This window comes from Eschrichtius robustus, chromosome 15 (genome assembly GCF_028021215.1).
Source record: "Eschrichtius robustus isolate mEscRob2 chromosome 15, mEscRob2.pri, whole genome shotgun sequence".
Classification (NCBI taxonomy): domain Eukaryota; kingdom Metazoa; phylum Chordata; class Mammalia; order Artiodactyla; family Eschrichtiidae; genus Eschrichtius; species Eschrichtius robustus.
The window spans coordinates 51,695,186-51,713,025 of NC_090838.1; the positions used below are offsets into that span (position 1 = coordinate 51,695,186).

At 45.5% G+C, this 17,840-nt stretch overlaps 1 protein-coding gene across 8 annotated transcripts in view; it reads right to left on the minus strand.

Moving 5' to 3' along the window:
- The window catches only part of BCL11A (BCL11 transcription factor A), a 96,407-nt gene that overhangs the window by 10,163 nt on the left and 68,404 nt on the right, over positions 1–17,840 (minus strand). For 5 of the 8 annotated variants that reach the window (XM_068564263.1, XM_068564257.1, XM_068564258.1 and 2 more), the window contains exon 3: positions 4,974–5,075. The exons of the other annotated variants lie outside the window; for them this stretch is intronic. In XM_068564263.1, coding sequence (XP_068420364.1) covers positions 4,974–5,075 — 102 coding nt within the window. The remainder of the gene's footprint in view (positions 1–4,973; positions 5,076–17,840) is intronic. 8 annotated transcript variants of the gene reach the window in all.

The window sequence follows — 17,840 nt, forward strand, 5'->3', positions numbered from 1 at the left end:
ATTCTAGAGAAATTCAGCAAACGTCTTTTGAACTTTCCAGTCTTTCACCAGCTGTGTTTTGGGGCAAGCCATTTCATCTCTGTGCCTCTGTTTTCCTCGCCCGTTAAGTGAGGGATTTGGACAGCCTGGCCTAAGGGAAACTCCTGCTTCCTAAATCCCCCTGGGTGGCAGGTGAACTTTCTAAATAGGCAATCATTTCATGGAGATATGAAAAAAGAGAAGGTCAACTCATTACAATTCTCTATGGCCCTAGAGATGCTTTTAATCTTAGCCTGAAACACACTAATTGTTGATATTGTTAAAAATGAGAAGGTACTCATGAAATAACTACGTGGAAGAGAGACTACCAACATCCTCACAATCCCAGCCTGTGTGAGGGTCAGTTAGTCCCAATTCTGGTTCCACAACACCCCACGGGGATTCCCATTTTTATCTCAAGGGCTGTTACAAAAAAATCTCAATAGAGAAATTTAATTCAGATTTAACCAACAGGCCGTATCAAATCTTTAGGAGTTGTCGCCCCAGTCGAACAAATGCGAGCCTAGAGAAGTTAGGTGGAGTGTCTAGTGCCAACTTAAGCAGACACAGCATCCTAGTTTAAGAACAGTTAAAGCAGCCAGCACCATGAAGGGCAGCAGGCTGAGAAATGCTACACTAGCCCCCTCCTCATTATTTTGAGAGGCTAACAACGTGAACCAAATTATACAACATCCTGCGCCCTCAGCTGAGCCTCAGCTCCAGTTGAGAAAGAAACAGAAAGATACAGTTCAGCTAGTCAACTCTTTGGCCAGTAGCCAAGCCGTCTGGAGAGGGGCCCTGCTTAAGTCACATTATTTCTCTCTCGCTGAAAAGAACCCGAGAGTGGGAAATGCCGCTGTGGCAAAGAGGGGCCAGCTTGACTTCCCAATCATTCCTTTTCGGTGATAGCTAAACTAAAAAACACATATAACAAGGGAGTAACTAACAGTTTACCAGTCAACTCAGCATTAAAAAGGGCTCAGATGCTGGTGGCCAAAGGACTAGGATGAGAAAAATCAGTAACTTCCCAGGAATTCCAAAAAAAGACACTGTATAAAACACAAATGAGAAATACACTTTAGTTCCCCTTTTTAAGAGGAGTTCCTTAAGGCCACAGATAGTATTTGTCAGTAAATTTTGAGAAAGGAAAAAATTCACCATGGAGTTAAAGAGTGGGAATGAGGAATTAATCAATTATGATACCTCCATTTAGCAAGTCAGAAAAGCTGGCAGCGTCTTCTCAGGGGCCCCAAACACTCATATTCCAAAACAAGCCAGCCTCACTCAAGCACTTGTCGGAATAATGGACTCCCTGCCCTGACCTTGTAATTTACTTTACAATGCATTTATAATCTCACTCAATATATCCCACTCCTGGGTAAATCTCTTTAACAAGATTAGATGATAAGATACCAAAATTAGGTTTCAAACATTTGCTAATGTGGAGGGGGGAAAAAAAAGGCAGAAAGATTTTGAAAGAAAACGCTGACATTAGTATCACATTATCTGCCTATTTTTGTTTGCCTCCTCTCTTCAAAGGGAAATAAAAAGCATCATTGAGAGTATTTTCATAAATTTTTTGTTGTTGTTGAACAATGACTTGGGTCCTAAATAGGCAGGAAAAAAACTATCTGGTTCCAACTACCGTGACCCTCTGTGGCTTTCTCCTTTGCCTCTCTAGGACTCTGTGTTATTATCATACATTTAGCCTGACAATCTGAATTGGGTAAGTAAAAAGGAGATTTGTCAGCTGAAGCAAGTTGTTAACACTTTCATCACTACAAATGCCTTTAAATCATATTTTACCTTATAATATTCTATTGAAACCCAGGACTGGACCCATAATTAGCGACGCTGGTTTTGCATGCACCATGAATGCAGCCATTGATAAATGCCGAAATCTATATAGCACTACATCAAGGATCTCGTCTGGATCCTTTTAAAAAGGCTTAAATGAGAAAAGTCCATTTTATTTTTCTGCACTGAGCTTCCTAAAATTTTGTTTTCAAAGCCAGTTACGTGATCATGCTACAATATGTTAACACTGTGCTGTTACCCTCCCCCCTCTCTCATACATCAGGTCAGAGAAAATGGCATTTTATCTTATAATGAGCATACAACATACAGTTTTCACTACCCCATTTTAGTATTCCCATCAACTAGATATTCTAGATCATGAGGGCAGCTAGTGTAATCATAATGTCAATGAGAAGGGCTGTTACGATTGAGACTAAAGATTACATGGAAAGAGCTGCTTTGAAACTGGTAATTATTACCAGTCCACTAATAGCAAATGATGCATTACAGTTTCACCATATAATCTGTATTTCACTCAGCTCATGCCAGCGCACCATATTATATTACAGTGCTCACAGATTCTAAATTCCTAAACTGCAGTCATCAATAAATGTGTTACTTGCCGTAATTTGTGAAATTACTTTGTTCATAACATCTTTGATGGTTTAGAAAGACCAGAATTGATTTCCTGTGTGGCAAAATTAGGGCTACATTGATTTATTGACGTGTAAAATATAATAATATTCTTCATTTACTCTGATGAAAATCAGCTTCTCAATTTGAGAGCCTCATTGGGCATTCACTGGGATTGTTTTGATTTAGAGCAATAAATGGAGACCTGGCCCCGAGCATGGGAACTTGAGGCATCAAAACGGTTAAAATCAGCTATTAGCTCACCTACAGCTTTTACTTTATTTCATTTTATTGTATGGAGAGGAATAACCCCATTCCTAGTTTGTCACCAAGGCTCAAAAGTCATGATTTAGAAGAGTGACGTCTTACGAGGGACCCCTGGCTCTACTATTTACTAGCTGGTAGCTCCGGGACAGTCATTTAATTTCTCCAAGTCTTAGGTTTCCTATCTGGAAAATGAGCGTAAAAAACAGTACCTTAAAGAATTGTGAGGCTCAAATGACAAACGTATATAAAAGCTCTCTGTAATCTATCAGGTCTAACACGAATGTGAGTTTTCATTATTACCAGGTTTGATTAGTTACCACGAATGATGACTAACCACACGTTACACACCCACAAGGGCTTCTGGAGGAAAGACTGGAATCCAGAATCCGGGCTTTCCCAGGCCTAGAGGAGGCCCCGGTTAGGAGAAAGCAAGAGGGGGTGATTTTAAGGCCCTTGCCCATGGTCCACCCAGCAGGGAGGCCACAAGGTTAGTGCTAAATGCTCTGAAAGCCAAGGACAGCTGGTTAAGGCAGCTGAGTGGGGTGCGGGTCAGTTTTGCTTCAGAACTTTCTGGATCCCTACAACCCATTTCCACATACCTTGTTCTGGTCACTCCTAAACTGGTCCTGCCAGCATGGACACCAGCAAACTAGGCTCCCTCCCATTGCCGGAAGCAGGGAGAAGACAGGGGCTCCTTATCAGGCCACTGGTTTCCCACCCCGTAGATCAAACTCCCTGCCCTCAGGAGGATCCAGCGGAAGAGAGAGAACTCACTCCCTTCCTACCCCTTCCCTCCAAGGGTGGCTCTGTTCCCACAGCCAAGTAAGGGCCCCAGGCACCCCCAGTAAAACGAGGCGAGTTCTCCCCACCCAGTCAGCATGTAGGGACTTGAAACCATGAGTCCAAACCCCTAAACTCTGTACAATCGGTGACCTAACCCAGGCTTCTGCCCAGCTAGGCTTGTGGGTGCGGGGGGGGGGGGGGGGGGGCAGTGCGTGGCGGGGAGGTGCCTTTAACCCCTGCACCACCCAGCCCTCAGGACCTGAGGGCTTGTGAAATTCATACAATAACTCTTTGTTACCTAGGATTACCTAGGAGTTAATTAAAATAAACAACTAGCTTGGAGTCTGATCTCAGGGTGCAGGCCCTGCCCTGCAGACACCATTCACAAGAAGGTTGGGTCTAGTTGACCTCCCATCTGAAAACCAGTCACCTTTAAGGCCCCAACTCCTGCATCTTGCTCTCTGTTATTCCCTCTCCACGACACATCATTCCCTTTCTTTTTTTCTTTCCACAAAAGGTTATTTTTTTCATTTACTTTAAAAATAAAAATATTTTCCTTAAATACAAATTAGATGCCACACTTCTTTTCTTCTTGAACCTGCTTTTTTGTGTTTGGGGTGGAATCAATCCCCCAGCCCCCTCCCCCTCCCCCCCCATCTGACTTTTTAGCCATGCATGACTCATACCATTTATTCCTACAGAGAGAAGCAAACTGTATTACCTTCTAAAACAACATCTTTCAAAAACATTTTTTTCCCAAAAACATTTCTGTAAACATACAAATCTAAATTTCATAAGAAGGTCCCCACTATAAAAGTTGGCTTAAACAAGTAACTGGATGGTGGTAGTCGTAGTGATGGCAGGGGTGGGGGGATGGTATCTTTGAATTTTAGCAACAATGCTATGCATTTTTCTCTAAATCTAGGAGAAAAACAAATAGAAATTATATATGTATGCACATATATAATGTACGATGCATATATAAAAATATACCATGTTTAAATACACACGTAAATGCATATATAACATGCATGAGGATAACTCTAGAGTAACTGTGAACTGACTCCTTTCGGTTCTGGCCTCTGCTAAAGACATATGCCATGGAGTAAATTCGAAGTCCTAAATGAGGCCATGGGAGTGAACGTCCAGCAATACAGTGGGCCCTGAACACGCAGACGTATGCAGTCACCAGCCATGGAGCCACACAAGACCCTGGGGAGAAGACCCGCAGGGATGAGCTGCTTTCAGCCCCATGCCTTCAGTAAGGAGACAGAGAAAAAGGGGAGGGAAAAAAGCCACTTGGGGCTGAATGGATTGGGGGAGCTGGGTGCCAAGTGAGTAATGGAATATACATATGCAGATGCCAACGTATTTTGGAAATAACTCCTTTCAGTACTTAAAAAGTAAGGGTAATTTCCAGAAACTCTCATCTCTACACACATGGACGTTTGTAGAAGAAATAATGCTCAACTTACAAATACCCTGCGGGGCATATTCTGCACTCATCCCGGGCGTGGGGATTAGAGCTCCGTGTGTAGAACGAGGGGAGGAGAGGCCCCTCCAGTGCAGAAGTTTATCTGTGAAAGAAACCCAAAATCAAGCACTAAAGCTATAAACAATGTGCATCTTAAACCACAGGATATCACATTTCAATTCCATTAAAATAGATTAACATCATTACAACAGCCTTGCAGATAGTTAACAGGCCCAAGGCCTGTATCAAAAGAACAGTGGTGAGTTCTTTCCCACAGTTCTGTTTTGTTTTTAATTTTGGTCTTTTTTGACAAAAGGGAAGGGAGTTTGTTTTAGGTATGGGGCAGCAGGGGGGGGAGTTCTTTGGTTCATTTGTTTGTTTGTTATTGTCTGATTATTGTCTTATAATAAGAGATGTGTAAATAGCAAGGGGAAAATTGGTAATATGATTGGCAGCCTGGTAAAATGGGGGGATTTACCTGCAAGGCTGGTTTACATGCATACATTTACTTTACTTAAACACAAGCTCAAGCAAAAAACAATATGGTAACAGGAAATGAGTAGATTTGTGAATCTTTTCTTCTAGAACAGAGTCCCACTCTGCCTTTCCTGTCCCACTCTTCCCATTCTGTTTTTATGACAGCACCTTCAATGATAGGGAAACCTTGGGCATCTCAGGACTTGGAATTCTATCCATGGAGTACCCCATGTAGACATGGCTGCTTACAGCACAAAGCAGTGGGCAATAAAGATTAGACTTCTGGGGTTGAGATAACTTTGGCCAAGTCCTCACATTAAGGGTAAGGAATCCTACCGTTCAATGACAAGGAGCGAAGCAGCATTCCAAAAATAGCAGCACCCTGAAAAAAGTGGCCCACCTTCTCTATTCTACTGCACTGGGTTGCACTCTGGTGAGGAAAAATGACTTCTCACACTGATAAACATAAATCTAGCCGTAAATCAAGCAGTTCTAGCAGTGAGATTTTTGTGAGAAAGGAAATATTTGGTTTGTGCAACCTGGGGATTGTATGGTTTATGTGGTGAGTTCCTAGCTTTTCCAAGTCCACCTTGAGCTAACCAAGCATGGAGAGGTCAACCCTGAGAAAGACTGGAGGAGAGATGGAGCAGGGACACTCCATGTGTCCTAGAGGCTTGGAGTTTGTGATGATTGGGGGAGGCGGGAGAGAAGAAAAACAGACTTTGATGGTGAGTAAACAGAGTATGTTTTCCATTAGCTTAATATTAAGAGCACTTAGAAGAGTTGTTGTTATACTCTAGGATAGCAGGTCTCAAGTGTAAAATACATCCTGTTCTCCTTCTATAGATCACGCTGCCAAGAACTGCCAGGGCAGTCAGCACAAGGTTTCCTTTCATGAGGAGCCTGGTGGGTGACAATGGCGTGTTGCTCGTGGAAGCCCTTACACAGAGGCATAAATCTGTTGTTACTGGGCCTGCCCAGGGAGGCTCCGCCTAGCCCGAGACCATCGACAGAGGCATGTCCTCCTCCCCGACCCCAAACAAAACAAACACCACAGAATGAACCAGCAAAGGCAGGAAGACTGGACTTAAAAAGCAAGCATGTCTTCATCTAACTGCTTATGTTCTATGAATTGAGAGGCAAGGGTAAAATTAACTACAGATTTAGTCATAGTGTTTTTCAACGAGAAATCTGAGAATCCATTTTTGCACTTGTTCTTGCCTCAGCTATTTAATAAGTTTGTTTGTCGCCAAGACTGAAGTCCGTTTCTTAGGAGACCCATACAACTGAGTACTGTGACCCCAGCATAAAAGCAACAAGGTACTTGGACCCTCACACTGGGAAAGACTCATTTCATATTCCCTGCCACTTACTCTGGGAAGACCCTGAGGTGCCTCAAATAGACCCCCAGCAAGCAATGGGAGAACCGTTAACCTGGTCCAGGCCTGACCACTTGCATGCGTCTCCTGTTGGCAAACTCATCTACTAACCCATGGGCCTAGGGCAAGCTGAGTTTCTGTGGGTAGCAGCCTGGCCCAGTTCCCCACAGCACTAGGCCACAGGGCAAAGTGAGGGCTCATCAAGGAGAGTGTCTGAGTATCTGCCACCATTATTTGGTTTTGGGTTTGGTTTTGAGTTGTAAAAAACCTTAGAGATCATCAAGTCTAATGCCTTCATTTTACAGGTGGGGAAACTGAGGCTTTGAGAAATTAAGTGACTGGCTCACAGCTATAATGATGGTTAACCACAAAAGTGAAGATCAGAATTAGTCTCCTGACTCCCCAGTCCAGTGCTCTTTTCTGGGATATCCATCTCTCTCCTCCCCTCTGTCGTTCCCACCCTGGTCTGTACTGCTCAAGAAGTACCAGTGAGAAGGGATCTCTTTCTCTTGACCCATTCGGAGGAACAACCTCTCTTGGGCAAGAGTCCAGCCCAGAGGTGCTGAGTGGACCTTTCAAAAGGTCCAAATGAACTGACTTGGTTTCAAAATTGGAAAACACCTGATCTACTTCCTGCACCTTGCCTCACCCCCACTGTTTTCATCCTCTACTTCTGCTTCCCCTGCAGAATCAGCCAGCTGAAGAGAAACAAACCATTCCTATCAGCCTAACAAGCTACTGACACTGTCTTCGTGAGAGAGACTCATACTTGCATTTCTCTTCCTCCACGAAGAGTGTCAAACCAAAAAGACAATGGGGACCCCAGCTGATTCTGCAGCCTCTCCCGCCAAACACATCTCTGAACACGTTCTCATTGGTAAGTAGAATCAACATTCCCACAGGAACTGGAAATGCTGAATTGTTAATAGCTTCCCTAGGGTTTAACTTCCTGCTACGATGCTTTCAATTATTCCATCACACTTTAGGCAGAGTAGAGTCTCACAATTAACGCTTCTAAGCGTCACCCTCAACCAGCAGCTCTGCCTTCCCAGGCTGCCCCTGACTGAGGGCCTCTTCTCCTCCCACCTGCATTTTCCTTCTCCCCAGGGAGAGGTGGGCTCCCGCGGCTGGCAGGGAAGTGGGCGGTCTAGCTATGCTCTCTTTATTGCCTTGGTGGTTCTCTCAGGCCAGTGGTTCTCAAAGTGCAGACCCAAGCCCAGCATCAGCATCACCTGGGAGCTTGCTGGAAATGCAACATCTCAGGCCCTTCCTCAGAATTACTGAATCAAAAACTGGGATTGGGGAAGTGGGTGTAGAGTAAAAGAATCTATGTTTAGCAAGCACTCCAGGTGATTCGTATGCACAATCCAGTTTCATTAAGTGCTGTCTTAGCATGAGGGGAGGAATGGAAGCTGGAAGCTTTGATGTTCTCCTGGCAGCCAGAGATCCACTGGCTACGAGGCTCTCGTCCCTTCTGTCTGGGATTCACCTCCTTTAGGACCAGAGCAAGCTTGGGAAATTCCTAAGGATCCCTCCATGCGGAATCCAAGGTTCCACCCTCCCTCACTGACCAGGACAGGGAACAGGCCCAGACTCAAACAGGGAACGCTCTTTGCATAACATCCAAACCAGCTTATGTCAGGCAGATGGTGTCCTCACTGCTTCCATAAAAGCGGAAATGTTTGCAAATGCAGCTATGGCACGCTGCACGGATGCAGTAAGCACTGGACTCCTGTTTCCCTTTCTGGACTCTCAAATGTGTTGCCCTCTTCTGAATTAATCTTTTCAAATACCTTGTACTCCTCTGGTGAAAAGCGTTTTAACCTGTTCTGTTTCATAAAAGTCTCTCCAGACCCAGCATTTCCACTTTAGGGCCTCTGAAATGCCTTATGCATTATTAGGTTGCAATGTTTCCTTATGGCTGAGTAACAAATAATTGATCTTATCTTTCAGGTCTCATTAAAAAATCTGCCACAAATTGGGAATGGTTTTGATTGAATGTTATGCATCGGTCACTTTAGATTTCTATATGCATTGGGACCAACTTTTGACACAGAGCTCTATAAGCCAGGTGGGATGTCCCTGGAATTGAAGATCATTAAATCAAGTTTTAGGTTTCCCCAAGAACATCTCAAAGATTCCTTTGCTACTGACCTGTTATTTGTTTCTGAAACTAATCACTGGGTGTGTCATATAGCCACATCACTGTCTACCAATCAACAAGTAATACCGCTGATCTACAAATGTGCTGAAACAGCTGAGCACAAAGCATTATTTCCAAAACACTGAATGACTGCTCCGGGTGCTGACTTTTATATGAATTAAAAACCCAGGCCTCTCTAGAGGAGTAGATACACGTATAGATGTTTGCTGTTCACGAAAATGTATATGTGCATTTATGTATTTCTTTTCTTAAACATATGTTTCTAGATAACTTCCCTGTTTTCCCAGCAAGGTGGGGCACAAAAGAAGTAGAGCCATCCCCAAGAGGAAGGGCTACCCTGTGAAGCGTGACCTCCCACTCATCTTGCGTCTTCAAAAAAAGAGAAGATGACAACCCACTGTGATGGGGAGGGATCTCTATATTGGTGACAGGCCAAAATAAAGGACACTTACCATCCCTTCTAGCTCCAACATTCTCAAGTCCCCTCTCTGCCCTCAGCCAGTAGCCAACCTACAGACTACACTTAAAATGCATCCCAAAAGTTTGTAAAGTTCCCCGAACGAACCAATTCCAGTTCTATCAATATTACTGGATCTAAATCACAATAATAACAACAGTGCAGCTAGTCTAGGATAGAGGCTTCTTTATCTAACTGGAAAGCAAATCCACTGAATCTCCTTCTAGCTCCTGACCCTCCATTTAAGACGGATACCAGCCCCCATCTCTCAGATCCTGTGACTTTTTAGAGTATTATAGAGCCAACATTAGCAATGCCTGTGTCTTGAGTTGTGTCAATCTGAACTGAAAATGTGCCAGCTTTATCACTGCTCACAGACTTCCTAATTAACCTTCTGATATTGTCAAAATTGCATTCCCTTTTGTTCTAGAAATGAGCATTTACATGAGTGTTTTCCCCATCACTATGCTTTTTCACTAGCTAAGATTTTACCGAATCACGATGCTCCGTATACACAAAGAATTCTTCAGACATCACACTATAGAATTTCTTTGCTGAAACTTGTTCATGGTCCTTATATTCTTAGAGACTTCACCAATGATTTTCATCTCATCAATCACTCATTGAAAAACTTTGTTTTCTTTTTTGACCAAGTCTATCATCTCAGAACCTTGACTACCTAACAACACATTACTAATTTCACCTTTTAAGAGTTCTCACCCTAGGCATCCACTCTATGAGTGAGGAGGAGAGGTGACATCTTTCATGCCCCTTTATCTATAAAAATGCAAAAAATGCAAGCCGCCAATCTGTCAGGCATAAACAAAATTGTCTGCAATCTCTGTCTTTAACATAAGCAAAGCATATAATTCAAAAAAAAAAAAAGGAACTTGCTTTTCTGAAGAATAAGTAAGCCAAAGACATTGTATTCCATCTTTGTGTTGAAATGCAGATTTCCCACTAAAAGGCAAATCCTTCATTTCAAAAGGTTGAATAGGATGGTACTTAAAAAAAAGAATTCCAACTGGTTAAATTTAGGGTGTTGAAAAAAGTTCATTCCAATAATATTTTTTGGCTCTGGGCCCTAAGTATTTTCACTTGATCATGAATTAGATAAATTTTTATTACATTTTAAGCTCTTGCCTTAGAATGGTGGAACTTCTGGAGGAGACTGGAAGGGCAGCTCATAAGAAGACAAACTGTCTTAGGACAGTTTTTTTTCCCTTTGTTTAACTGTGTACCTCACTATGCAAGACGTGTGTACCCAGGATAAATTCCATTCATTCATTCTTTCACGCATTCATTCAACAACTGTTTACTGAGTGCCCGAACTCAGTAAACGATTGTATTGCCCGAAGCAATGGGCTACCTCTGTGGGCAACGCAAAGAAAAGTCAGACACAGACTTCCCTACAGGAGCCTCCATCTAGTAGAGAAGATAAGCCTGGAAAGGAATCGCTCTGCTCCAAAGTAGAAAGTGTGTCATAAGAGAGGTACAGATAAACTGCAAAGGAAATTCAAAGGAGACAAATAACTTCCATTTGGAAGGGAGGAGAGTGGCTTTAGGAAAAAGGGAACTTAGGAACTGGACCTGGAGAGCCAAGAGGAAGGACGTTCTAGACAAAAGAAAAAAGCAGGTATTGATGCCCAGAGAGAAGCAAAGCTCGAGGTGTACCCAGAGCAAATGGGGCCCAACAGGTAGTACATTTAAATCAAAATATTACTCACCAATCCATCCTGTTGATAACAGAGGATATGGTCATCTAAATAAACCCTCTGAGGGCTTTTGTGAAGGATTCACCTTCCACAACTTCTTATTTTCAAACATCACGTTTTCTTACAATAATGGATGCAGCCACGTGAACGCTGGTGAAACTATGAAAGGTCATCTGTCCTGTTTTGTTTCCCCCCCACCCTGATTGTTTTGCCCCCTGATGAGTGGTGAGTGGTCTACCAAGGCAGAATTCACTGTGTTCTATTCCTCTGAGTCAGACAAACAAGTGTTGATAGCCATGTTCTTCCTGCAACCCTGCCTCCCCAGTTTAAATAATCTATTTCAGATGTAGCACTGCCAGTTTCACATGGGCTTGTACTTGCTGACACATCTTCAACAAATGACTGTGCAAGAAAGGTGGAGATTTTCCTATACCTCTGTGTCTCTTCAATCATCACCTTGGCCTTCCCTCCAAATTTCCCCTCTTTCTTCTCTTCAGAGCCACGGGAAGAGCGGGGGTAACCTTACTCCCACTCTGAGTCCTTATTGGAGGAATTTGTTTGTGTGTGGTGGGGTGTGAGGGAGTGTACATGTGTGGGTACAGTCTTGCCTCTACCTGAGGTTATTTTTCAGGTTATTTGGGGGAATTGGGGAACTACTTTTAAAGAGGCCTTGCCCAATCCATTCCTTCATGGGTCCCACTGAAACTCTCTCCAGATTCCTTTCTTCCTTTAGGATGTTAGGGACTCATTCCTCTGAAGAGACTGCTAGAACAAAGTCAGGAATTTAAGTTCTTCAATCCCAACTCTGCCATTCCCCGGCTAAGCATGACTTTGAGTAAATCCCTTCCCCTTTCTGGCCCTAAGTGTTCTCATCTTTAAAAAGAGAAGACTGGATTAGATGGATGAGTTCTTTCTCCCAGGCCAGTCTTGAGTCTCCTTGAGACCAGATCAAGGGCAGGAGTCTTGGACGCCGTTAAGAGACCTACTATGGGCCATCCTAGAAGCTGGCCAGGATGGGCCTATGCCCCTTATGAACTTGCAGGGATGAGAAAAAACCTACAGGCCTGTGTGGGCTGGGTCTGGTCCCCAGGCTAATTCTCAGACTCAGAGAGTAGGCCTGGTGGTGGTTTTCAACCTCCTGGGGCACAGTCTTGCAAAGCTTACCTGTCTTAAGTTTCAAGCAGGAAACCTAGGTGAGTCCTGAGCCAAAGAGACTGAAGGTCAGAGAGAACCAGGAAGAAACTTCCCACAAACTCAGGCTAAATGTCAAGGGGAAAGGTCTCTGTTGCCCGTGCCCGAAGGCCAGTGGCAAAGCTTGGCCTCATGTCAGAGCCTGGTACCCACTGCACATGAGGGCACACACAGGACTCTTAAGAAAAGCCAGAGTCCTCTCCCAGCCACCCCAAACCAGGGAGGCAAGGCCCCAGCGTCCTGTGGTCCCTGCCTCAGCCAACCTGAAGGGTTCCTGGAAAGCCATGTGTAAACTGAATTTCTGTAAACTGAATCACATTTGCTAACGGACGTAATTTCAGGGATGTTTCATCACCCTTCCAGGCTCATCGAAAATTGGCAGGGCTTCTAACACTTTTACCTTTTAAGTGCTTCTTCCCCCACCCCCTCCCCAACCTCTCTGTCAAGTAGTTAATGATCTGTAAACAAACACTTTAAATTCAGTGGGGGAGCTCACTATTTAAAGGAACCCTGCGGGGAAACCTTTTGAAAAGTTAACAATCTTTCTGTAATGTGAAAAATCACCCTCTAATTTATCAGTTTCCATTGATGAGATTTGGTGTGTATTGGGCTTTCTTAAAGTGGGGCTCAACCGCAGTACCTTCGTGGTTAGAAGAAGCGGTGAGGAATGAAAGAAGCTGAATTCCTGAACATGTTTCTTTTGCCCAAATCATCCAGTCTCACGCAAATGTATTCGCAGACCCCACTCACCGCACAGAGGAAGGAAGAAAAGGATGTAAAATCATAGCCCCAGCACCTGGAAAGCCTTGAAAACTACACGTGTGTTCCCCCTGATTTAAGGATTCGATGTCTGGGGGAACGAGCATTTTCAACTGAGGGGAGGAAGGCCTTTGGGCTGTAAAGGTGGATCCAATGAGACTGACCATTTGCTCAGCAAACGTTTAATTCTGATAACACCAGCCAGGGCAGAGAAGGACTTCTCTATCAAAGCAAGCAGAACATGCAACTCCCAAATTCCTCTGAAGAGGCCACCCCGAGCCTTTTTATCTGCGTCAACTACCAAACGTAATTTATGCCTCCGTATCTCCATTTTCATCAGTCTAAGAAAATACCGGAATAAGTTTAAGAAAACCAAGCTTGGCACTTTTAAGAAGACCCCTGATATTTTCAGGTGTCCCTGGGCCTTGCGGAGGAGGACGTTTGCGGGATGTGGGCAGTGATGCTGCTGGAGGGGAGAGGCATGGTTGGTGGGTGTGAGCAGGCCCAGAGAGCTGGAGAGTTTTCTGGTCTTATCTTCCAGGGCTGATGTGTGCAACCTTCAAAGGAAAAGGGCCCGGAAGCACAGGTAGCCTCCAAGCCCGGCCCTTCTTGAGAAAGTATGTTGTGGCCTCTGTGGAGGGTTTTATCTTCTTCCCAAAGCCTTCTCCTCACATTCTGACCCCACAATCATCCTGTGGGATGAGGGAAGGTGTTATCCTCACCTCCCCAGGTGACAGAAGATCTCAGAGGCATCCTGCTGCAGGTAGTGAGAGCAGAGCTGGAACTCAGAGTCCTGCCCACTGACTTGGGGACCAACCTTTGCCCCTCGTCACCACTCACTCATCTCACTCACCCCACCTCCGGGTGGGGTGAGGCAGAGTGTCCGGGCACTAGTCTTACAGCCACTTGCAGGCAATCACTTGCCTTCCTGGGTTGATAAAATAGGGTGTGAGTGTCCAGGGAAATGGGGAAGGCACACTCTATGGGCCTAATGTTCTGTGACAATCTTGGCCAAGAGATTCTTAGAACCAGAACTGGCCATTCTCCAGAATTAAAACCTATTATGTCCTATGGTTAATACAGAACTGCTCAGAAATTATGAGAACTAATTTAAGGCTTCAAAGCTCTACAAACTTAAAAAAAAAAAAAATGGTCTAGCAGGTCAGGCTCTGACATTTCTTCAGGAACAAAACTAGGCTGCCCTCTTGCCTGAGGTGAGATTGAATCAAGGAGGGTTCTGGGGCTTCGAGGCCAGGCCTCGTCCCATGGCAGAGAGTCCTTCTTTCAGAAACAGGCCTCTGCCCGCCCACACGCCCCTCCAACTCCTGCTGCCACCTGCTCAGTCCCTCAGCGCCTTCCTCCTCAGAGCCCTGGCCTCAGACCCAACCTCTCCGACAGCCCTGCAGAACAAAGGAGAGGCAGACGCAGCCTACTGACTGGTGGCCTATTTTCTTGGCTTCAGAGATATTTTCCTGGCTTTTTACCCAATTTCAAATCCTTCATTTATCCCACTGACCAACCTGGAAAGAATTTCCTGAATAAAAAAGGAGATGCGCATGTGTATCATCTGCAGTCATCCGAGGGGCCCCAGTCCAGCCGCAGGGTGGGTGCTGCTGGCTGTTCTCGGGCTTACTAGTTCTGTTGATACAACGGGGGCAACACCCAAAGTTATCAGACTCCTCCAAGCTCCTCAAACCAAGAACACACCATCCCTTCCACCCACTGGACAGGTCCACTTGGAAACTCAGCTTGTGGAGACCTGGCCTCTTTGGACCTTGAGGCCACCGTCCCCTTTCCCGTCTCCATAGACATCAAGGGCCCGCCCCCCTACAGGGGAGTCCCCAGTATCATTTCCTGTTTTGAATCTAAGACTGCCTGGGCAATGAGGCCTCAGCTATACTCTATTTCCATGCAGCACCAGCAGTGAGACTGACCCGGAGCCGCCCATGTCAAGGTCTCCCAGGTCCACTAGGAACGGAGGCACTCCCCTCTCCCTAACAGGCCCCTCAGGCTGAAATCCTTTTGCTTCCAGAGCCTAAACTTTCCACTGCTGGGTAGGAAGCCCCCTCTGTCACCGGCCCACAGATCTCCGCCACCATCACGGCCCAGCCCTGTCAGGTGGTGGGAGTGTGGACAGCAGGGCGGGTGTGTTCAAAGAGGCCGACCAGGCAAGAACCATCCTGTACTCCTGCCCTGGCTCTAACGCAATAAAATGTCTTCTATCAGTGTAATTCAAGGCAAAGAGTCAAGGGTCTGTCACCATTTTAAAGAGGCTTATTACATGGCCACAAAAATTTGCCTCGGGCTCAAACCTGGCATGTAAGGTATCAGCGTGGGACAGGTTCTTTTGATTTGATTTTATTTTCTTACAAAATCTGAAAATGAAACGCTTCTGTCCCTCCCTTCCACCAACCGTTTTTTGATTTATGGGGAGGAGGAAAGAAATCTGAAGTTGACAGGTTGGGACAACTCCACTCAGCTTTCTCACTCTAAAGCTGCTTTTGTTAAACCATACTTTGCATTTATGGCCTGCGGCTCTTGGCTGACACGGCTGCTCCTCCAGTGCGGAGCAGGCTGCGGACTTCCCCGGGAGGAGGCCCCACTGCGATTACGTGCCCGCCTGCACCCAGGGCGGCAGCATCGTGGCTCAGGGGGTGAGGGCCACCAAGGCCCCGGGTTAGACAAAGGCAAGGCCGGTGAAGGATATCCCACGCTCTGTCCCCAGCCTTACACTATGTTTGGGTCCAGGGCTCCGCGCGATCATTATGTATCCACCACTACTGGTCCCAACTAAAGTCCAAGCCTTCTGAGAACCAACAGCGTGCTGTCCACCTCTCCTCGCCTGGCACCATTCTGGGCAAAGAAGAGCCCCTTAATCAATACTCGTAAATCAAGTGCTGTTCAGTGAACTTTCCTTCCTGGAGGGCGATTCTAAATGATCTGGCTGGAAGGAGCTGCCAAGGACCCGGCAGTGACCAGGGGAACCTTGCCTTCCCGGAGTCGCTGAGGTCTCTCCCGTAAATGATTCACTAACCAAGGAGCCTCCAGGTCAGCCTTGACCTGGGAGATGATTACAGCCCCTTGAAAGTGGCTGCTGGCCCATCGGTTCACTGTACAATTTTGACAACCTGTGATTGTATATTTATACAATGGTCGTTATGGACAATCAAGTTAATAATTCACTTTCCAAATGCTGTGTAATTATACAGTTAGAAGAGTTACAATAGATGTCAAATTTCCTTAAGTCTTCTGATGAATTGGTCCCAATTACCTAGTTTGGGTCCCTTTCCTCTCCCTCTCTCAATTTTTTTTTTTTTTTTTTTTTTTAGTAATCTCCCACACTTTTCTCTATTCTCATTCCCCACCTACACCCCTATCTTTCTGCCCCGAGAGAAAGAACAGTGTGAAGTCCTGCAGTTCAAGCAATCCTATTTAGAACACATAGTTTTGCTCCACTAAATAAGGCTAGCCTTGGAAGGCTGTCTGGATGACCTCATCTGCCTCCCTGCCTCCGATGCAGGAGAATGCCTGCAGCAGCCCACAGCTCATGCCCCAAGTTGCACCAGATCCTGGCACAGCCCCGTGGAGGCCCAGAGGAGAGAGTGCAAAACCCTGGAGTGCTGGCTGGGGCTTCCCAGCCAAACGACTGGCATGTCCCTGCCCAGCCAGAGCTCCAGGCCCAAGCCCAGCCCCTGCCTCTGTTTGGGACGCGCCGGAGAACATGAGAGAAACACGTACACCCTGAAAACTAAAATGAGGCAGGGATCCCAGGAAAAGCAAAAACATTCAGAACCCTGGGCCTCCTCTCTGTTTCCTAAGAGCTAAACCTGGCCCTTCACTCCTCTTGTTTTGTGGTCTTCACACATACACCCCACCCACCACAAGCATATAACCTGCTTTCAAGGCTCAAAGCAATTTCTGCCCCCCAGTAGGGCAGTGTGGTCAGCTGACCCGGATCACCCCAAGCTGCAGGGCCTGGCAGGGAAACCCAGGCAAGACGTGAACGTCCTTGAGCACAGCCGGTGAAGGAGGAGAGGGACAAAGGTGACAGGAGGTAACTGCAGCAGAGACAATATTTTTTCTCCATTTCAATGAGTTTGATTTTTTTAAGTCATTTTTTGGATGCCCCACCCCCTACACCTTTCTCTCTCCCACATGCTCCAGCACACACACAACCCAGGGCTCCTGTGTTTTAAAAGGTCTTCTCCCACCCCTTCCCTCTCCCCCATCCCTGCCTCACAGATGAGATTAATTTTCTAACAGATTCCCCACCCCAAAATTTTATGTTATGGTGGGAAAGTCTTTTGATCATCGTGGTGTTCTGGAATCATAAGAGCTAAGCATGCTCTCTGGAAAGTGAATTGGGAAAAGCCCCATAGAAAATTCTCAAATTCATGAAACCCACCTTAGATACAGAAAACATCTCCAGAACCTCCAGTCAGTTCTAATCTTGGTGTCAAAAGAATGGGGATGGACTAATGTTTCCCGGCTGAGGGCTTGGCTATCACTTTCAGATCTAACATCCTGTTCTTGAGGGGCACTCCTGATGCCCAGAGAGGGGGGCAGACCTGTTCAAGGGGGGATTTCTATTCGTTTAGAACATTTGGGATTGTTCTATGTAGAGAGTTCGGTTTGGCTGGAGTTTTTGTTCAGGTTGTGGTTTCTTTTCCTCCTTAAAAAAAAAAAAAAATTGGAGCTGTATTTGTTTCCTGTTGGTGGTGCGGAC